The sequence below is a fragment of the Erigeron canadensis genome, chromosome 1, assembly GCF_010389155.1.
Source record: "Erigeron canadensis isolate Cc75 chromosome 1, C_canadensis_v1, whole genome shotgun sequence".
Taxonomy (NCBI): Eukaryota; Viridiplantae; Streptophyta; class Magnoliopsida; order Asterales; family Asteraceae; genus Erigeron; species Erigeron canadensis.
Genome location: NC_057761.1, coordinates 52,565,455 through 52,588,569, shown reverse-complemented (window position 1 = coordinate 52,588,569; position 23,115 = coordinate 52,565,455). Strand labels below are relative to the sequence as shown.

At 32.3% G+C, this 23,115-nt stretch overlaps 3 protein-coding genes and 1 long non-coding RNA gene across 4 annotated transcripts; 2 read left to right on the top strand and 2 right to left on the bottom strand.

Moving 5' to 3' along the window:
* The first annotated feature begins 1,532 nt into the window (after positions 1-1,532).
* On the top strand, positions 1,533-4,562 carry LOC122580415 (GTP-binding nuclear protein Ran1A). The gene is made up of 8 exons (XM_043752685.1): positions 1,533-1,645; positions 1,788-1,857; positions 2,867-2,923; positions 3,027-3,144; positions 3,508-3,597; positions 3,738-3,917; positions 4,120-4,197; positions 4,288-4,562. The coding sequence occupies exons 1-8, from the start codon at positions 1,643-1,645 to the stop codon at positions 4,355-4,357; spliced, it is 666 nt and encodes a 221-aa protein (XP_043608620.1). The 5' UTR covers positions 1,533-1,642; the 3' UTR covers positions 4,358-4,562.
* A 6,775-nt stretch (positions 4,563-11,337) lies between these two features.
* On the top strand, positions 11,338-13,974 carry LOC122580405 (GTP-binding nuclear protein Ran1A). The gene is made up of 8 exons (XM_043752674.1): positions 11,338-11,447; positions 11,595-11,664; positions 12,515-12,571; positions 12,681-12,798; positions 12,906-12,995; positions 13,140-13,319; positions 13,520-13,597; positions 13,688-13,974. The coding sequence occupies exons 1-8, from the start codon at positions 11,445-11,447 to the stop codon at positions 13,755-13,757; spliced, it is 666 nt and encodes a 221-aa protein (XP_043608609.1). The 5' UTR covers positions 11,338-11,444; the 3' UTR covers positions 13,758-13,974.
* A 1,434-nt stretch (positions 13,975-15,408) lies between these two features.
* On the bottom strand, positions 15,409-16,764 carry LOC122608240. Its single transcript, XR_006325191.1, has 2 exons — positions 16,627-16,764; positions 15,409-15,592 (listed from the first exon to the last, which is right to left on the bottom strand). It is a non-coding gene; the product is annotated as an uncharacterized LOC122608240 (long non-coding RNA).
* Positions 16,765-17,137: 373 nt separating this feature from the next.
* On the bottom strand, positions 17,138-19,538 carry LOC122608229. Its single transcript, XM_043781321.1, has 3 exons — positions 19,398-19,538; positions 18,212-18,615; positions 17,138-18,097 (listed from the first exon to the last, which is right to left on the bottom strand). Exons 2-3 carry the CDS (start codon positions 18,584-18,586, stop codon positions 17,372-17,374), a joined length of 1,101 nt encoding a protein of 366 aa, XP_043637256.1. The 5' UTR covers positions 18,587-18,615; positions 19,398-19,538; the 3' UTR covers positions 17,138-17,371.
* Positions 19,539-23,115: the final 3,577 nt, after the last annotated feature.

The window sequence follows — 23,115 nt, the reverse complement described above, 5'->3', positions numbered from 1 at the left end:
AAAGAACACAAATGACAAAAAGTTTATGCATGAAACCAAGAAAAACGGGGAAAAAAACCCGAACGGGATCCGATATGACAAAGTCCGAAACCGAAAGAAAAAATCTAAACGGGATTTGATATGGTAAAATCCAAATAATAATGTAGGGTTATAAGACGAACCAATAGAGAAGCACACAAAAGCAAAAAACAAAATTTTTTTTTGCAAGAAACCAAGAAAACCGAAAAGAAAAAATATCAATCCGAAAGGAAAAAACTACAAACAGGATCTGATATAGCAAAGTATGATGTTGGGTTATAAGACGAACCAATAGAAAAGAACACAAAAGCAAACTTTTTTTTGCAAGAAACCGAAAAATACCGAAAAGAAAAAAAAATCAAACAAGACCCGATACGACAAAATCCGAATATTAACGCGTAGTATACGTGGGCTAATAGAACAGTGCCACGTGGTGGTGACACTGTTCATTAGCACCACCGTTAATGATATTATATTACAATTTATAACGTGGTCATGATACTCACCAACACCAGTACATATTCCATCATAGGAGGATAAAGGGAAGTTGAATGTACGTGTAGATAGTCTTACACTCTCAGCGAAGGACCTACGATAGCTTTGTGAGTATGAATGACACAAAGTACTATGTATGAGTATGTATGTGTGTGCGCGTGCTTGAACTATGAGTGAGACTATGCGTCTATAAAAATGTATGTGAAAAGGAGATACTTATAAACATCCAAGCATGTCAAACATATCTAAGTATCAAAACATATAAACATACATCATATCCTTAAACCAAAATAAAAAAGAGTATAATGGGCCGACACTGCACACAAAACTTATTACGTTGATTGTCGTGGATCAAAATAACATAACGTCACACACGAACCTTATTTCTTGGTTGTTGTAAAGATGAATGTTATGTTACACGAGTATAAAGTTAAATCTGAATCATAATATTATCCATTAGATTGTTGTTGGTTAGTGCGCATTTTCTTTTTTAAAAGACATCGTTATTTGACATCAGGAGACAACTCACCGTATAATGGTGAAGCCTTATACGTACTTTAGATTACGAGATATAAACCATAAGCCGTTACAAGTGATTCAAGGGAAAAACCTCATGAAATGTCACTCTAAAAAGTCGAACCCATGACCTGAGTAACATTTATTGTCGGTTATTATGCATTTATGTATGAATATAAACAAACCAAACTTCTTAATAAATGTAAATGGTTGTTTATTTATTTACGAACTATTTATTTAAATTGAAATTAATATAAAACTTTTATAAATAGAGTCTTGTTTTATCTTTATTTTAAATCCAAATAGTCCTACACTCCTACACGCCATTTGAAAAGCAAAACGAAAGTCCGAAGAAACTCAAGTATCACGTGACAATCATGTGACAAAGTGATCAACCCGATAGCCATGACTAACCCTGATCGGACGGTGGAAATTGATGCGTAATTTTGAAGCGGAACATATAATGAAGTACTAATAATATAGACTGCTGCCTTTAGGTTTTGTCTCACAATTTTAAAACGCAGAATCTGCATCCGCTTCTTTACTTCCTCCTCTCTTCACTATATATACATAACACACATATATCACTCTCTTCGTCGACCTTGAAGAAAAAATGGTAAAGCTCAAACCTTTATTCAAATCTCCTTCTAACCCACTTTCTATTTTTCATTGATTTCATCTGGGTTTGTGTTCTTTTGATCAATTTTGGCTTTAATTTTTCTGGGTTTTTTGATTTATTATTATCGTTTGTATTATAGGCTTTGCCAAATCAGCAAACTGTTGATTACCCAAGTTTCAAACTTGTTATTGTTGGTGATGGTGGAACTGGTAAGGTTTTTTTATTCGAATTTCTTTTATTCAGTTTTACTTTTTGGTATCATTATTATTAGTTTTTATAGATTTATTTGTTTACAGGGTTAGTTTATGGTTTTGATTTGTAGATTAGGATATCTGGTAATTAGATTCACATTTGGTTTAGGGTTTATATTTAAGATGTTAATATGTTGTTTTATTATTTAGGGTTTAGGGTAATTAGAACTTTTTTTCTATACATAGCATAACATGACAGAATTAAGTGGTTGATACTTTTTCCTGGAGACAGAGTTAATGGGTTTTATCCACATGTCTTGCAAGGCTTCGGGGTATAGGGACCTAAAAACCCGTGGAAGACGTCATTGGGTGTTACCATTTTTATTAGCATGACTTGGTAGATTTGATGTTTCAAAAGTAGCAGTTGTGAGGAGTATGTTTGGCTAAAACAACCTTTTTTAACCTTATACCCCAATAAACTTAAAAAGGCACGACTTCTTCGACGTAAGCTAACTGCAAGCACCCCTTTAGTAGAAATAGTTTTGAACTTTCCATCTCAACTTTAAGTATGCTAGGACGTTTGATCTGTTTTTTAACATAAGGTTTCAGCAATTATGCGTGGCAATGTGGGATTCTTGTTGTGAATTAAGGTTTTCCTTTAGATCATCTAGGTCTTTTTAGTAATAGTTACAACTCAAACAGATATTCTTTTTTATTTTTGTCAGTCGGTTTTTTCTTTTATATAGAAAAAGGGAAAATGTAATGAAAGATTGAAATTTATAATCAAAACGATGTTTTTGTTTTAGCAATATGCAAATTTATAAATAGATTTACAATTTTCTACAGTTTTTAAACTGCAATTGTGTTGTCGAGTAATAATATGAACATTTGCCAGAGTGTTTCAAAATGTGTTATATTGTGATAGTCTGATAGATATAGATGTAGTTTAGTTTTTTGATTTTCCAGTAAATTTGCCAAAAGTTGGGATTCTTGTTTTGAGGTGTTTTCTGATATTCTTGTTTTGCAGGAAAAACTACATTCGTGAAGAGGCATTTGACTGGTGAATTTGAGAAGAAATATGAACGTAAGGACTTGTTTATGAAGTTTGGGAGTTCATTTGATAAGATTTTCTTTCCCCTGTTATCTACATGAATGGTTTATACTGTTATTTTGTTGATCATGTTTAGCAACTATTGGCGTGGAGGTTCATCCTTTGGATTTCTTCACCAACTGCGGGAAGATTCGATTTTACTGCTGGGACACAGCTGGACAAGAGAAATTTGGTGGTCTTAGAGACGGATATTAGTAAGTACTAATTGTTATTATTATAAAAAATAGTAATTATATTATGTGTGATAAACTGATAACATCATTTTGTAATTCTAGTAGTGGAACATGTTTATGGATATTAGTAAGTACTAATTGTAATTATAATAAAATATCGTAATTATATTATATGTGATAACATCATTTGGTAATTCTAATATGGGATAATGGGAACATGTTTTAACATGTTATTTATTTGTCGTCAAATGTTTATATTACTCTATTAAAAGCAAACTAGCAAAGAAAGCAAACCTTATGGATCCTCTTTGTAATTTCGTGATAGTAGTTATCATCGATGTCTTTGGTCATTATTAGCTATCTAACTAATTGATTGTATTACAGCATTCACGGCCAATGTGCAATCATCATGTTTGATGTAACTGCCAGGTTGACATACAAGAATGTTCCCACATGGCATCGTGATCTTTGCAGGTTTGTTTTCAAAGATTGACTTTATCTTATGACTATTTTTATGTAGGAGTTATGCTGAAGTTGAACTTCTCTACAACAAAGTTATTATTCTGTCATATGGTTGAAATATATTTATACATTTAACTGTTGTGTATCTATAGGGTATGCGAGAATATCCCGATTGTACTATGTGGAAACAAGGTTGATGTGAAGAATCGTCAAGTGAAAGCAAAGCAGGTTACTTTCCACCGAAAGAAGAACTTGCAGTATTATGAGATTTCAGCCAAGAGCAACTACAACTTTGAGAAGCCATTCCTCTACCTTGCCAGGAAACTTGCTGGGTAAGAATCCTTCATTAGAGGCGCTATAAAGTATTAAAATGTACAGTATATAATATGCTTTACTTCTGGTTTTACAAGTCTATTCTTTATATGTTCTTTTTTTTTTATTTTGCGGGGGGAGGGAATGGTACAGCACAAAATGTGTATCTTTAAATATATAAATTTCATATAATTCTGATAGGACTTTTTTGTGGTTGATTAGGGATCCAAACCTGCACTTTGTAGAGTCTCCTGCTCTTGCCCCACCAGAGGTTCAAATCGATCTTGTTGCTCAACAACAGTAAGTTTTACACAACAATTTTTGGATTAGGGGTGTGTATATTATTTGGATATTAATATAATGTTTATGATGGATGAATCATGTGTTTAGGCATGAGCAAGAGCTTGCACAAGCTGCAAACCAACCCCTTCCAGATGACGATGATGATGCTTTTGATTAGAGAAGATTCTCATTTGACATGGATGAAGGATTTGAGGTCTATTTGTGATGGTTTTTTATTTTATCTTTTTTTACTCATCTCCAAGATTTGTTTGGGAGCCAGACGAGAAAGATATTATTCTTGTACTTGGATTAATGAGAATGTATGTCTATGTTGACTGTTATGAACTCATGCTGTTTTCACTATGCGAGGTTTACTTTTTGAATGTTCTTGAACCAAATTGATCTGCTTTGTCCGTCATCACTTTCTTCGTCAAAGACATTTATATGAGAAAACCAAGCAGTTTATCGCACTTAGTTGTAAAGTTGTAGTTTTGTAGATGTGTCTATATTCTATTTTTAGTCTGTATGCTGCTGTAAAAAAGCAAATAAATTGTCTATTTGCTAACGTTACCTTGTTGAGGCTACGCATTGTTTAGGTAAACGCATAGAAGTTTTTGCCAACATGACTTTGACCATAGGTGACTTAGTTCATATTTGAGAATTGAAGTCTTTAGTAAGGTTAATTTAAAATGAAATAGTTTATGACCATAATAGAGTCGGCCTATTACCGATCATAAACTATTACGTTCTGAATTAAAGTTACTAAATACGGAAGTAATCAAATATGAATGTTTGTAGTGTTAGAGACTAGAATATGAATTGATTGTGATATTAATAGATTGTTAAATTTGTAGTATGGATTCATCTCATCATGAAGAAGGTGGATCAAATCAAGATAGGAATAAGAGTGTGGTAAATGAAGGGTTTATTGAACGGGAAGATATAACCTATGACTTCATTTGTGCACTAATTGGCAAGGCGTTAGAGAACTTTTCTTCATTTGTGCACTAATTGGCAAGGCGTTAGAGAACTTTTCTCCATTTATTACAAAGACGTTGGAAGGAGAGATGAGTGACCACATCGCTAACAAAATAAAAGAAGAAGTGGCTTTATCGGTGCAAGAATAATTTGGCAAACACTTTCCTAAAGAAAAAGCATCGGAAACATAAAATCTTGAAAATCAACAAAAATCAACAAAAATCATCAAACGAAAAGCCATATGATCTTAAAAATTTCACCATTGCAAACCCTCCCACGTACAACGGGGACCCCGATCCCATTGTAAGCACTAAATGAATTGAAGGGGCATTCCGCATTACCAAGACTCCACCCGAAGACAAGACGTTGTATCGGTCGAGTATGTTGAGAGGCAGGGCTAAATTATGGTGGGATGGTCAAATTGTGACGAAGGGTGAAGATGAGATGGTGAAGATGGAGTGGTCAGAATTTAAAACGACCTTCTTTTTGGAGTTTCGGTCCGAATCTGATGTGACTAGACTTAGAAGCGAATTATGAATGATTCGCAAGGTGCCTTGAATGTGAATGAATTCCGTGGTCAAAGGTTGACTTTTAGTTTTAATAATTTCCCTTAAGCACAAAATATATTTTAAAAACTAATTTTGGCCATCCAAATTCATACCCAGTTTAATCTGAAATTATTTTTCAACGGTTGACCACGGTTTGGATTGCTTTTTAGTTTTATTTTCAACGGTTAAGATCAAAACTTGAAATTATTTTTTTCTCTCTGCTCTATTGGCAATATATATATATATATATATATAATATGTTGATTTAATTAACTTTAAGAAATTGAGAGTTGTGATTAATTAAGCCTGTGTTTGATTTGTGCTTAAGGGAATGGTTCAACATTCCCATTGTTTGGTAAATCCTTCTATGAACACTGAATGAGGGGAAAAATATCCCTGAACGGTTCCCTTTCTAATATCTCTCTTAACCATTCATTATCTAATTTTTACCCTAATACCGTTTCTTCAACTATCATTATATCAGAGTCTTTTGCTATTCGTTCATCTTCTTTGTTCCATAATCTCGATCTATTCTTCTCATCTTCTACATTCATAATCACCATGTAATCATCTATCTTCTCTTTTTATTTTTATTATTATTATTTTATTTTTTTTGCTACTTTTATCCACTATTCTCTTCTTATATATGTATTACATGTATTTTTTTTATTGTTATTTTTATAACTCCGATTTCTACATTATTACTATTGTTTATAAATTTCAATCAGATTATTTATTTTTATTGATTGTTGATGAATGAGAATTTTTTTTTTATTTCATTTCTGTTGTGTAAGATCAGTAGCAAAGAACCCATATATTTGTATATGACTACATGTTGGCATAATTCAATACTTGTTTAGAAATATATTTGTTTAGGAGTTTTATTGTTTTCATGACTGCTAGTTTGTTTAGGAGTTTTATTGTTTTCATGACTGCTAGTTCATATCTATCTCTTGAGTTTATATATGTTTCATGAAATCATGGCTGCTAGTATCTACTTCTTTGTCATATATAGGAATATATTTATGGATAATGTTCGAGAGTGTTTGAAACAACAAAATGACCAAGCAGGGGATTCTTTGAAAACAAAATAACCTAGGGTTAATTGGAAACAAAAAGGTTTAGAGAAAACTTTTCTTGAAGCATGTATACATGAGTCGAGCCTAAATGGACAATGTGGTGTCCTGACGATGCAAGCATGGAAAAATGAAAAGACTAGACTCGATAAACCGAAAATACAATTTTTTTTTTACCAGTGGGCCTCACCACATAAGCAGTGGGCAGCACCAAAAATCGTATCTGAACAAAATTTCAGCTAGTGAGCCTCACAAGGTATGTGGTGGGCAGCACTAGAACTTTTCTGTCCTTAATCCTGAATTAGTGAGCCTCACCAGATTGTGATGGGTAGCACTAACTGGTATACCAGAAAAATTTCCAAATTGTTACTTGCAAACTCACAAACTCATTTCCATGTTTCAATTAGCAACTAAACTGATTCAAACAAGTTTTTAACATCATTACAAACATAATTCAAAGGTCCATTTCATCATACGTTCATTTACCTATCCAAATGGGTCGTTTACCCATTTTGACACAATTTTCGCCCAAAACTCAAATGTACAACCTTCCAAAAGAATTTCTGCTAGACCTCTTACAGAATTTAACATTTGTAAGACATCAAAACATTATGTATCAAAAGCCAAGAAGAGAGGGACAACTAAGCCTCTAACCTAAAGATCGTCATTCTTCCACGAATGACCTAAATACCTTAATTCTTGCAAAAACTTCACTTCGATCACTTCACGCTCTAGATCAACACTAGTTCCTTCTTCTGGAATACCTATAAAATGGTAAACAACTAAAATATAAGCAAAAGCTTAGTGAATATACTTGCATACATTTACGAATATGAAGGAAGGCACGTGCAAAGACTTTCACATGGAACCTATGACACCGTCGTGTCACATTTACAAGCTCACTTTGCACACTAACAATACATATATGGATCCATATAAGCTAAACAACATAATCATGATCATCTATCGGGGTTCTTAGGCCACCGGAGGTTCTTAGGCCTCAATCGATCAACTATCGGGGTTCTTAGGCCCCGGAGGTTCTTAGGCCTCATGAACTATGCCCCACATGGGCTTAACGCCAAATCAATTACCATGCTTGGAACATTCACATCTCATGGTAATTGACCCAACGTATACATAATGGTATGCAAATATACTCACCTCCTCCGCAACAAAACAATAACGCTAAATAGACAAGCACAAGCAAGCTTCAACCTATAATCATATCGTAAAATGCATAAGCTTACATTCACACTTGACTAGCTCAACCTAACCATACTCAATCACTAGCCTTTTCTAAACCCAAAACCCAACCCATTTGTCATTGAGTTATTCTCATTCTCACAATAACACTAGATAGCTCATTCTACCATTTTCATCATCATTTCAATAGCTAGCAAAACTTCTTCTTTTCTCATAAATTCAATTTATCATAAGAACTTATCAATTTCATAAGCAAACACATTATATAACTCAATGCCAACTAGGTTAACTAAGGAATTGGGGGAAAAGTTAACCACAATCAAATTTATAGCAAACCCCAAATTTGGTTCCTTCATGAACCATAATTTCAAAAGAAAAGATAAAGATAAATTGGGGGAAATTTCTTACCTCAACAAAGAAGACAATTACTTAGGGTTTTCAATTCACAATTTCTTCCCCTTTTTCCTCTAAAATTTCGGTCACCTCCACCACAATTCTACAAAACCCTAACTTTTTAATCTTGCTTGATAAGAGTTGTTAATGATGATTATTATTTTGATTTCTACCTTGAGCTTGGAATATTAGACTTTGATTTAGAGGAAGTAAGAAGAATGCATGAAATGAAGAAGAAGAAGAAAAAGTGAAGTGGGAGGTGACTCAAAAGGAAAGTTTAATGTGTAGATGAAGTTGAAAAACAGGACGGGAAATGTGTATGATCCAGTAATCAAGAGTTTCAATTTGACAGAAGAAGAATGGACGATAGAGATGAAGGTTGCATTCGTTTAGTATACTATATTTTACCGAGTTTCAGGTTATTCATATAGCTTACATACATGTATATTTTTTAAACAGTTAAACAAGTATGCGGAACCACTCAAAAATGCGCCATTGATGTATCCCGATTTGTGTATTAAATTGTATAATGCATCTGCTGTCACCGGGTGTGATGGTTAAGAGGAAGCTCTGTTTTGTTGGTGGTCATGTAATCTCATGTCTTTTGTTGCTAGTTGCTGAACTTCCTTCTTATATTCAGTATGTTTTTGGTCTTTTTGTCTAGTATAGCAGCAGCAGAATTAATCTGCATTTTGTTTGTAAACCCTTTACTTCGAAGGTCTGCTGCTTTTTTTACTTATTAGGTGTTTAAACTATCTAGTTGCAATTTGCTAATAATTAATGGTATGCTTTTTTTGTACTAGCAACTTATAATAGTGGTATGTTAAAGTTCATTTTTTGTGTGAATCATTCGTTGTTTTCTTTTTTTATTTACTAGTAACTATCTAAAGCCATTATTTTATCTTATTTTTGTGTTCAAGGTCACATGGATTTGGAGGATGAGATTGTGTATATGATAATCGTTTGTTGGTTTTGGTTGACTAATGCTTCGTTGAGAATCGAAAGAATAAGAGACAACACATCGGCATTGAGTGGACATGCGTATACACAAGAATTATTAACAGGATCAAACACACAATGTCAAGAATTAATTCGTCTTTCTCGTGATGCATATATAATGTTATGCAACCATTTTAAACAAAAAAATTGGTTGCGGAATAGTAGGTCTATAAGTGTGGAAGAAAAGATGGCAATGTTTTTAACAATTATAGGTCATAATGAACGTATTAGGGTGGTTAAAAGGAGATTCCAACACTTTACACAAACTCTTCATAAATGTTTTCATGAAGTACGACGTGCAATGATAAATTTTTCAAGAGAAGTTATAGTGCCAACATCTTCAGAAGCACGGACAAATATGTCACAAAGACAGAAGCTTAAGAGAAAAGTTTCCGGTATGTTTTTTCTTACATTACTCAAAACTCCTATCTTGTTAGAAAAACTACTAAAAAAAATTTTCTTTACTTTCTATATAAAAGGGAGTAGTGGGTGCATTAGATGGAACTCTTGTACATGTAGTTGTGCCTCTTGATCAACAAACTCGCTATAGGGGAAGAGGAAGGGGTGAATGCTATCAAAATGTCTTAGGAATTTGTGATTTTTATATGATATTCACATGCGTTTGGGCCGGTTGGGAGGGCATAGCACATGATTCTAGAGTTTTGACAGAAGTTGCATTTAATCCAACTTTAGGATTTCCGTTTCCTCCCCTAGGTATGTATTGCTCTTTTTCTAATTAATATTATATATGTAACAATATTGTAGTACTTACATGTTGATTAGAGATAAATATTATCTTTGTGATGCTGCATACACAAACACTCGTGGATTTTTGACACCATACCGTAATACAAGGTATTGGTTGGCAGATTTTCGTCGTTGCCGTGCCTTAAATAAAAAAGAAAAGTTCAATCATGCTCATGCACAACTTAGAAATGTTATTGAGCGTGCATATGGGGTTTTGGAGAAAATATTTCCGATCCTAAAAGAAATGGCTCCTTATCCTTTTCCAATTCAAAGAGATATAGTGATTGCTTGTTTCGCGGTGCATAATTATATAAGGAAATGGAATATTCAAGATCAACGTTTTGAGGAATGTGACTCGAGTACCATCTTTGCTAGGAAAGAACAACGTGAGGGAGCCGAAGAACAGGACATGGATGGAGTTGAATGGGGCTCACAAGGCAATGAATATATGGCCAATCTACGTGATGAAATTGCTAATCGACTATTTTCAAGTAATTCAAATTAAATATTGTTCGTTATTGTGTTTGGCAACTTTGAAAGGGTTTTATACTCTTATGTTTTGCAAAATTCAACTACTATTAATGAAAAAAATATTAATGCATGAGATATTTATAGTTTTATGTTTTCAAATATATTTTATTTGCGTGTGTAGTATATATGAACAAAAAAATTATAGAACTCATTTACCAAAGTTATTACAGTCAGTATCTACAAGAAAAGTTAAAATGGTAATTTTCTATCATTCAGAATGGTCATTCAGAACATTTATCAAATACTATTTCATTCAGATCAAATCCATTCAGACTTCAGAATCATTCAGCACTAAATCATTATGTGTTATCAAACACAACCTAATTCAATTATATTTTAAGATTAAGATTAAGATTAAAAAAAAAATTAAAATTGCTTAAATCTATACTAATATTATTTGTCAATTTAGTTAATTTATCAATTAAATAGCTTAATAATTAAAAAAAATAAACATAGACCCAACTTAAAAGTAAAACCAAACCAAATTTTCATTATATAATTCTTATTCTTAATCCAAACAAAGCTGATACGGAGGGTAGTTATCACATGGCAATCACGTGACAACATGATCTACTCGATAGCTATGACTAACCTTGATCGGACGGTGGAAATTGATGCGTAAGATTAAAGCCAAATGTATAATGAAAATACTAATATAAAATGCTGCGTTAGGTTTAGGGTATCTCAATTTCAAACGCAGAATCGGCATCCGCTTCTTTACCTCCTCTTCTCTTCTCTATATATACATCACATATACATATATCACTCTCTTTGTCGACTTTCGAGAAAAATGGTAAAGATCAAACCTTTATTTAAATCTAAATCTAACCCACTATCTGATTTTCATTGATTTCATCTCGGTTTGTGTTATTTTGATCATTTTTCGCTTTAATTTTTCTGGGTTTTTTTTATTTATTTATTATTATCTTTTGTGTTATAGGCTTTACCAAATCAGCAAACTGTTGATTACCCAAGTTTCAAACTTGTTATTGTCGGTGATGGTGGAACTGGTAAGTTTTTTTTTTTTCGAATTTCTTTTATGCACTTTTTGGTATTATTATTATAATTATAATTGTTTTAAGTTTTTATAGATTTATAAGTTTTCAGGATTAGTTTATGGTTTTGATTTATAGATTAGGGTATTTGGTAATTAGATTCACATTTTGGTTTAGGGTTTATTTAAGATGATAAATTATGTTGTTATTTCAATTAGGGTTTAACTTTCTCTTGATAAAATTGATCTATAATTAGAATATTTTGGTATACATAACATAACTTGACAGATTTGATGTTTTAGAGGAAGCAGTCTAGAGGATTGTTTGGCTAAAAAAAGTTTTAAGCTTTTACCCTAAATAGGTTAAAAAGAAGGCGTTAAGTTCTTCTACGGAAGCTAACGAAAAGACCACCTTAATAGAAATAGTTTTGAACTTTCCGTAAGTACGGCATCTGATCTGTATTATTTACATGAGTTTTCAGCTAGTATGCGTGGTGGTATTCCCTTGATATTTTTGTGTGATTAAGGTAAATTCTAGATCATTTAGGCGTTATAAGTAATAGTTATAACTAAAACAGATATTTGCTTTTATATTAGTCGGTAAATGATAGATCGAAACTAAAATTTAAACGATGATATGTGATTGACTAATGTGCAAATCTCAGAATCAAATTTACAATTTATCACAGCTTGCAATCTGCAGTTGTGTTTATGAATAATATGAGGCGTTTTTTAGTAATTGTTATAACTAACAGAGAAGGGAAAAAAATGATTGTGATTCTGAATAACATGTAAATTTGCGATATGTATTCTAGTAAGCTTGCCAAAAATTGAATTTAGTATTTTCTAATACATTTGTTGTGCAGGAAAAACTACATTTGTGAAGAGGCATTTGACTGGTGAATTTGAGAAGAAATATGAACGTAAGGACTTGTAAATATTGATATGTTTGGGAAGTCATTATGATAACCTTTTCTTTTCCTTTTTATGTACATGAATGTTTTATACTGTTATTTTGTTGATCATGTTTAGCAACTATTGGTGTGGAGGTTCATCCTTTGGATTTTTTCACCAACTGTGGGAAGATTCGGTTTTACTGCTGGGACACAGCCGGACAAGAGAAATTTGGTGGTCTTAGAGATGGATATTAGTAAGTACTAATAGTCATAATCAATCTCTTTGGTCATAGTTTTTGTAATGTTAATCATCGATGTCTTTGGTCATTATTAGCCATCTAACTAATTGATTGTATCACAGCATTCACGGACAATGCGCAATCATCATGTTTGATGTAACTGCCAGGTTGACATACAAGAATGTTCCCACATGGCATCGTGATCTTTGCAGGTTTGTTTTCAAAGATTGACTTTATTTTATGACAGTATTATGTAGGAGTTATGCTGAACTTACCTATAGCAAAGTTCTTAGTCTTTGTCATTATGTTGAAATATATTTTGACATTTAACTTTTCTGTTGTGTGAATCTCTGTAGGGTATGTGAGAATATCCCGATTGTACTATGTGGAAACAAGGTTGATGTGAAGAACCGTCAAGTGAAAGCAAAGCAGGTTACTTTCCACCGTAAGAAGAACTTGCAATATTATGAGATTTCAGCGAAGAGTAACTACAACTTTGAGAAGCCATTCCTCTACCTTGCCAGGAAACTTGCTGGGTAAGAATCCTTCATTAGTGGCTATAAAGTATTAAAATGTACAGTATACAATATGCTTTACTCCTGGTTTTACAAGTCTATTCTTTATATGTTCTTTTTTTTTTTATTTTGCGGGGGGAGGGAATGGTACAGCACAAAATGTGTATCTTTAAATATATAAATTTCATATAATTCTGATACGACTTTTTGTGGTTGATTAGGGATCCAAACCTGCACTTTGTAGAGTCTCCTGCTCTTGCCCCACCAGAGGTTCAAATCGATCTTGTTGCTCAACAACAGTAAGTTTTACACAACAATTTTTGGATTAGGGGTGTGTATATTATTTGGATATTAATATAATGTTTATGATGGATGAATCATGTGTTTAGGCATGAGCAAGAGCTTGCACAAGCTGCAAACCAACCCCTTCCAGATGACGATGATGATGCTTTTGATTAGAGAAAAGATTCTCATTTGACATGGATGAAGGATTTGAAGTCGTGATGGTTTTTTATTTTATCTTTTTTTACTCATCTCCAAGATTTGTTTGGGAGCCAGACGAGAAAGATATTATTCTTGTACTTGGATTAATGAGAATGTATGTCTATGTAGACTGTTATCAACTCATGATGTTTTCACTATGCGAGGTTTACTTTTTGAATGCTTTTGAACCAAATTGATCTGCTTTGTCTGTCATTACTTTTTGAATGTTTTTGAACCAAATTGATCTGCTTTGTCTGTCATTACTTTCTTTATCAAAGAAATATGAGAAAACCAAGCAGTTTATCGCACTTAGTTGTAAAGTTGTAGTGACGTCTATATTCTATTTTTAGTCTGTATGCTGCTGTACAAAACCAAATAAATACTCGTAGTTTATTTGCTAACATTACCTTGTTGAGGCTATGCATTGTTTAGATAAACGCATAGAAGTTTTTTTTTATAGAAAAGAAATAGATTGAGTTTTACGGACGATGTTGATTTCTCGAGTTGAAGTTGATTACATGTTAGTAGAATAGTTGGTGGTAAAAGTCAAAAAGAATTATCTAATATCAATCTCTTTGTGGAAAATGTAGCTATTTTAATAATCACAATAAAATCGAGTTAATGCATATATCTCTCTCAAAAGTTACAGAAATGGCCGATTGTCATTTCGTTAAAGAAATGGCATACTGGGACTCATGGTGGGTCTTCTGGAGAAGGTAGATCCCGAATTATTGGTTGATTGATTATGTATTCAGGATAATGTCTATCATTTTAGTTTATAACCATAAACATACATTTCAGATTTTAATTCTATTGCCTGGATTACGTATCTCATTTTTAGCTCAAAGTAATTATTGGAAATGTAGTAAACTAATCTATATAGTCCACCTTGTTTTTAGCTTAAAGCAAGCATAAAAAAAAAGCACAGTTTGAAGTTTATTTGTTTTAATCCAACACATCACACCTTGGCTTAGCTCAACACGGCATGTTGTGTAAGGAAACTAATGTGGTGTTTTAGCCACATTACTTGAGATGTACTAATTTCGTTGGTATAAAAGTTCAAACAAGGTAATACCTTTTACCCAAGAAAACATGTAGTGAATAAGCTTACAAACATTTTGAACCAAGAATTAATTTAGCATGTAATTAATATAACAATGCATCTTTATTTATAGTTCAAATTAACGGAAAAAGTTAAAAAAATTCCTATACGATAAATCCCCATTATGTAAAGTAGGTCGGTCAAACAATAACGCATATTCTTAGATAGGTCACACATATAACTGGGGTGGTGGAAAAGGTATTGATTTATATTACGAGCACAATTTAAACCAAACCAAGACACTATCCATACACTTTTGCAAACCACTTTAAACCCAATCCTTAGATTACCTTTACCAAAAGACATCTTGGCCTTTTTTACATTCACCAAGTCGATTAAGTTTTGCTTATTTACAAGTGCGCGAATGCTTATTAAAAACAGAATCACACTTTACTTCTACTTATTTAAAAAGAAAAAACAAATTATCTTAAAAATCTATATTCAAGAGGTCTTCAATGAAGACCGCTTGTCAACACAGCAAACAGAAAACACTTCATATCAGTTTGTTTTTTAATACGATAAGAATGAAAGAAATAATAAATAATTAAATAAAATCAAGGTCTATTTACGACAGAAAGAATATCTGGACCATACGATATACTCATACAAAATCAAGTAGACGGAAACAAGCAAACAGTCTTTCTTCATTCAAGTTGATGTCTTGGAGTGAGTTCCATGCCACCATTTGATAACATCATAACCATCCATCCTGTCAAAAATAAAAATAGCAACTTTTTAAACCATCTAACAAATCAACTATGACATCATCAAAATATAATGTCATGATAAAACATAAAATCAGTTTACACACCCTCATCATATGATGGTTTAATGATATTTTTTTAAAGATGTCCATTATGACTGGTAATGTCAAACAGAAGTGCAAAACATAAAGTACAGTATAATTATACAGTACAAAGTTTAAATATACGCGCCTGACAACACAATAGTAAATGATATTATCAAAAGAACGAAACAAACATACATAATTACTAATACATTGGATAATTGCAAAATCCTTAACCTGAACGTAATGCATACTTCATAAGATTTATATCAGTTTTGATCTTTCGACTAAATTTCAGATTAGAACAATTAGATTGCCTGTTCCATCCTTGCAAAATATACTCCATCATCACTCCAGCACACAATATTTATCTTCTTTTTTTTTTTTTTTTTTTTAATATATTTAGAAATAATTTCAGCATTTTCATAAATGTACACAGCGCGATAAGCTCATAAGCATCAGCTAAGATTTCGATCTGTAGAGAGGGCCCCAAAATTGTGTGCCGGATTTATATTCACAGAATTCTGGGCAAAACACTGGCTGACTCATTACAACACCCTTACAGTACACTAGTCGAATTGAATTGAAAAATCAATAACTGGAACACCCAAACATCTAAAAGTTCTAGTATCATGGAGAGGCAACTTATCAAAGTTAGAAACAATACTTCAACTCAATGGAGCCAAATCTCAAAAGAAAGTGTCTTTGTGTGCGTCATGTCTCTGTTTCCATACGCAGATGGAAGATTAACAGAACAGAAAGCGATAAAGAGGCCCAACATTTAATGATTTAAATGTGCATCACAGTAGACATTATATATGGTAATGATATATTTATAACAAGTGAACACCATTAAACTATTGCCACAATCATCCTTTTAGGTTTTAACCTTGTTAGTATAAAAGATCTATGCATTACGCTCCAAATTTCAAGAAAATCTGGTGTAGTTAACTTACAGTTCACTTGAGGTTTCTTCACACAATAAACCTGCATCGTGGTTAAGACAGCCATATAATATAGGATAATGTACAGAAACAAACAGTAATTTATTTGCCAAAAAGGCTTCTTTATAGCATATAAGCTAATGATATATCAGACACCTTTATCGACATAATCATCTCCAGCATAGTGAATGACATATCTCAAGACTGGCCTGAAATAAAAACAGATCAGCTAATAACATTAAACAATGACATCGCTATCTTTTAATTGTTCAGATAAGTGCCAATGGCAACAAATTGTCTTATCTGTAGCACATTGATGCTGGAATGTCCCACTGCTTTTTCCAAGAGAAAGGCAGCAGAACCAGAATCTTGTTTCGACCTTTGGAAGCAAAAGATGTATGCCTCCAATGTGGCTCTGGAAAACGTACACAATCCATCAATAACATTTATACGAGAAAAAGATCAAATCTTAAACAGGTTTTGAACTAAAGTATCAATACAATAGTTTACAATGAAAAAAAAATTAGGATAACAAGATGAACGAGCTTTGATTTCACCTCATTAAAGATTGATTACATTGCATTGCTAATTACAAAAACGAAAAATGTTTAGGTAACTATAGATATTTGGCAGAGGAAGCTACTACACGTGATATCTCATATTACTTCTTACAATAATTATTGGAATTGTACATGAACATCCTAATCTTAAAAAGGGATAAAAGAAATAAAAAGTAAAGAAAACCGTCAATTCACTGTTAATCAAGAATACCAGCTCCAGAAGAAATTAAATTCCTTAACTCTGTCAAATGTTCATCATTTGATATATGGAGGTTAATGCGAAGGTTTGTCAATAATGCTTCTTTTTCCCAACTTAATGGGCCAGAAGCATATAATGCCTCCAAAGTGGAACGATAAGCATGTAACTCTAACCTATGGACACTCACTTCCACTTCCTGTTCATCCCGTGAAGTGTTATAAGACTCGCCATCACTAGAAAGAATATCTGCATCATAAGGACTAGACAACTTATTAGGACCATCACTAGGAACACTACAACTACCGACTGAGCACTGGTCATCATCAGAGTAACTAGGTTCTGATATTCTTGTAAGAGTACATCCAACACCATTTGTTTTTCTTTTCTCTGTTTCATTATAACCATTTAAAGTATTGTTAAATGAGGCTTGCATGTAATTGTTACCCTCAAAAGCAACTACCTTTTCATATAAATGGCCTGAAACGTGCCTTTCACTGCCATCTTGCTCGGCAGGTTTGAATCTCTTAGCTCCAATAAGAGATGAACAAAAAGGGGAAGATTGTTTTAGCTTCTTAGATGCACCACGTGACTCCTGAAATCTAGCATCATTGTAGACAGGTAAGCAACCATCTTCTTCCTGAAAATTCTTTAAACCAGCAGCTACTGGTACCTGGGTGCCCATCTTCATGGAGTAATCTGGTTCGACTCCATAGCTTCCTAAAATCTACATAGAAGACAAGAAATAAACAAAAAGGTAAGGATATCAGATAATAATCATCAATACAGATAAGAGATAGACTTCAAAAGAAACAAAACCACATGTAATGAAGATTTTTACCTTTCCAACTGGAATCCATTGACCACCAATCCAAGACTGCCGCTCCCTTACATTTGTTTTCTGGACTCTAATTTCATCGGTAAATCCATGCAGCCTTACCAAAAATTGACCACCTTTCAATTCCTTCAAAACAGTAGCAACTTTCCATGAATTCTCATCAAACACTTCCACAATATCCCCACTCACCCATCTCCGTGAACTAATCACAGGAGGACAAGGCCTAAGGAACCTCCTAGGTACCTTCTCCACACCTTGGTAACCATCATACCTTACATCGAAAGCATGTCCATTACCAGAAACAATTTCTGCAAGACACCACGACGCAGGCACTTCCTTGTTCATAACCTCCACCATACTGCCCTTTTTGAACCTCATGATATCTCCAAACTTGCAGATAGATTAACCTGCCAGAGAAATTTGTTTTTTAATTAGCTTCCCATATCATAAACCAATATCAAATCTAAACCGATACGACTTAAAACCCATAATCAGATATTATAAAAGCGAAAGAAAAAAGATCTGACAACATCCATCACTAGTTCATCATTAGGCCATGTATCATATATACATAAAATAAATAAAGATCCATACTTTATTGTAATAAAAGAAATACAAATATAATATCATCACTTTGAAATTCTTTTTGTTGATCAGTAATAAGATCCACTTTTCCTACAAACATTATTATGCATACATATATACATACAAACATAAATACAACTGCCACACCTTCTTTAATATTTTATTCTATTATATCAGATCTTTATCTTCATATTTAAAACTAAATTACCCCATACACAAAAATCAAATATTGCAAATTTGAAAAATAACTTTATCCAAGCAACATATAAATATAATCTCATAATACACAAAATAAATTAAATAAAACTTATAAATTTTTTTGAATTTTTTATAAAATTCAGAACAAATCTATGACACAAAGTATGATCAATCAAACTCAAAAATAATTAATTTAAATTAAATAAATAAATACTTGATCAGCATCCCCAAAACCTAAACTCACATATATAATTATATATATACAGAAATAACTAAATCACATAAAAACTAAAAACAGTAAATACTGCATAAATTATAATGAAAAAATACACAAAAAATAGAATTCAATTAAAATATAATTAAATTGGGGGAAAATTAAAACAACAAAATTAATGAAATTACTAACCTTTTTGACGAAATTAAGATAGGGATTTGTGTCGACAAGATGTAATTAAGGTGAATTGATGGATTAATTAACTATTGGATCACCGATTATGTGTTTTGTTATTTTCTAGGGTTTGGTTGGTTTTTTTTAATTATAATTTTATTTTTGTTAATTGTTAAAAGGAAATAAATTAAATTGTGAATTATATATGGATGTGGGGGGGAATAAGTATAAAATTCGGAAAACATAAGGGGGTGAAAAAGGAAAAAGGGAGAGAGGGGTGCGTATTGCGCGCAGTCGTATACAAGAGGCCTAATTCGTGTGGGAGAGAAGTTTTATCTCTATGGATAGATTGCCTTTTTCACGCTTTTGTGTGCGCGTGTGTTACACCTTCATTTCTATTGTGAGAATTCTATTTCATAGTGCAAAAGTTTTTCTTAAGTTCTTAACTATTTCTTTAGAAGAATATGGACTACTTGTATATATTTAAGGAGCAAGTTCAGATAAATAATTAATATGAATTAAATGTAACTTTTTTTTTGAATTGAAAATTATTATATATCATGTCTGATGTTTATATATAAGTCATGAAAACCATCATGATTAATTTATTTTATTTGTGATTTATTAGTTCTATATATTATATAATCTGTGAATTTTCATACATCAATGCTAAATAATTATATAACGTAAAGCTTTGTGCATCAAATTTATATATCATGATCATGTTTAAATGGTCATGGTTATAAAAAAAAGAGTAAATGAGTGAAAATTCTCTGATCTCATGTACCGTTTTAGTACCGAAAGCGTACACTGTAAAAAATTTGTCTCCAGAGACTCATCATTCTTACACATGGATCACAAGACATAGTTTCTTCATATATCTTTTACAATATTTGAACATGTTATTTGCAGCCTTCATCAGTTGCCCCATATGGTTACATGGTGACAGATCCCGTTGATTTATGATCAATTGGTAGTCAAGAACTCAAGATGATCAATTGGTAGTCAAGATGTAATTATATTTATTTTATTTTAAGTCTAATACTTGTTTTATAATAACTAATTTCTATAATAAATTATATATAAAATTATGGAGAATTTTTTTGAACCTAGAATGATAATCTACCATTGATAACAATAGGATGTGAGGTTATGACATCAGGCTTTTTATTATGAAATTTTTTATTAAATGACATATTCTTAAAAGTATTTGAGTAGTTTGCACTGATTCTAATTTAGGTTTTACATTTGCTTTAATTAAAATATTAGAGGTGTAAAAAGTGATGTTATATGCCTTTAAGTGTCATGGTAGTATCATATATTACAGACATGTAATCTTCTATGTGTAACCAAACGATCTTAAAAGTACTTACATGTATAAAAACATGTAAAATACACATCATGGTAAACTCGTATGGTAATAATTGTCATTCGAGAGAAATGTCGAGGATCCACACTGAATTGCATACTCGTTGTTTGCATAATTTCCAAAATAATGAACCCAAACAAATTAACCTAACTTTTTGTGCAATTTTGTTAACCCAATGTATAATGTCAAGATTGTTTTATACGGTAAAATACTTAAAAATAAAAGTTATCCATATATTTATAAATTAGAATGCTAACATTTGGATTATATATCCTTTGATTGATCTTAATTTAGTTTTCATCTTATCTTCTTACCTTGTGTGAGCTATATATAAGTAACAAACATATTTCATTTCTAATTTTATTGTCCAATAACAACCAGTGTCTTGGCATTACTACCTTATCACACGACCCTCATTAGTTGGGTCGAATGACCCCTGTTAATACTACGAAACTCCATATTAAAAGATACTTGCAAATTTGGAATTATATCCCTCGACATGTTAAACCAAATATATGATTTATGTTAATCTAACAACATATTTTTTAATACATACACGACAAGTATATGTATCACAATTTGTCAATTCACACCATTATGTACTGTTACTTCGTACATGCCATTTATTGTTGTTTTACTGCAATATTTTTGACGTTGCACGTTCTAAATTTTATGATCCCACTAAATTTTCATGAAATTCGTGGTACTGTCCTTGTTATTAGTTTATTACTATAGCAATTTTTAAAGCTTTTTTCAGCATTTTCCTAAATTTAATGAAGGCAACTTTAAAACCCATGTACTTGTAAGGACACCTCCAATGGGAGGTTTATCAAAGACTTTTTTTTTTTTTTTTTATAGAAAAGCTATTCAAAAGCTTTTTACTATTGTAAACTAAAGCTTTTTTTTTTTTTCTAAAGGTTGAGGTGTTGGAATAAACATGATTCGATTCGAGTGATAAAACATCCCCAATCGTTCTGTGGAACCTGTAAGAACATTAAAGCATAATTGCTATTGATTTCGGGTTCCCATAACAAGGTGATTGAGTAATAATGAGATGAGTAATTCGGCTGGAACATGATGCTCAGATTTAGAGAGAGGATGCACACGAAAATTAGGGTTTATTATGTGTTGTGATTAACCTTAACTTAGGGTTAATTACCCTCTATTTATAATGAGAGTAATTACACATTCAACCCTTTAGTATTTACACATTTAACCCTTCTGGTGTTTAATGTGTGTATCATTAATCCTCTTAGTTACAATCACCTAATAGGAAACCCTATACTACGTCTCTAAGAGTAAATACGCCCATCATATTTTACCTAGACATAGGGATTTCAGTTATTGTCAATATTATATCAGGAATGATACATGATCAGTGACGGTCACACTAACGTGGTTCCAACATTCTCCCACTTGACCGAGCGATCATGTATCTATGAGTATTCAAATAAGTTCCGGAATAATACTCATTTTGTTTTAAACCGAAATCATAGCCAATAAGTAGAGTCGTAGAGAAGAACATCAACTCAGGACCCCCACTAGTCAAACTATGACTCAAATTTAAAACTAATAAGCAATGATCAATTGACTAAGACAAATTTTGTTATATAATGTCTTTACACTGTTATGAGTTCGAAGTGTAACTAATAGACAAACAAAATCTGAATAAGGAGGAAAATTTTAATTAACATAATAATAATGACCAATAAGTACAACATGCTATCATAATATGTCTTCAAGTAAGCCTCATCTTCGATACATATCCTACGAAGATTTTAGGAGGAAGACCTTCGGTCATTGGATCCAGTAGCATATTATGTGTACTTATGTACTCAATACAAAGAACATTTTCCTCATTCCGTTAACGTAAAACAGAAACTTTGTATCGAGATACATCTCAGCGCCAGTTGAACTGTTACTGTTCAAAAATTACGGTAGCTGAGTTATCACAGTAAAACTTCAATGGTCTAATAATAAAGTTGACGACTTTCGAGTCCACTGACCAGGTTCTTTAACAACATCTCATGACATGAAATTATGAACGTTCAGACATCATGGTAGACGCTGCAGTCAGTTTCTACTTATGACTCCGTCAAAAGATAGGTTTGCCAGCTAATCATAAATATACATTCAGAAGTAGATTTCTTATTGGAACTAAAACATCCCACTACTTCTAAGTTGTCACCTCTTCTATAAGTTAATATGTAGTCTTTGGTCCTTTGCAGATATCGTAGAACCTTTTTAGCCATTTTCCAATATGCTAATCCGGGATTATATACTTAACTCACAAACATACCGGTAATGTAAGCGATATCTGAACGGTACAGACCTGAGCGTACATAATGCTCTCAACTACTTATGAGT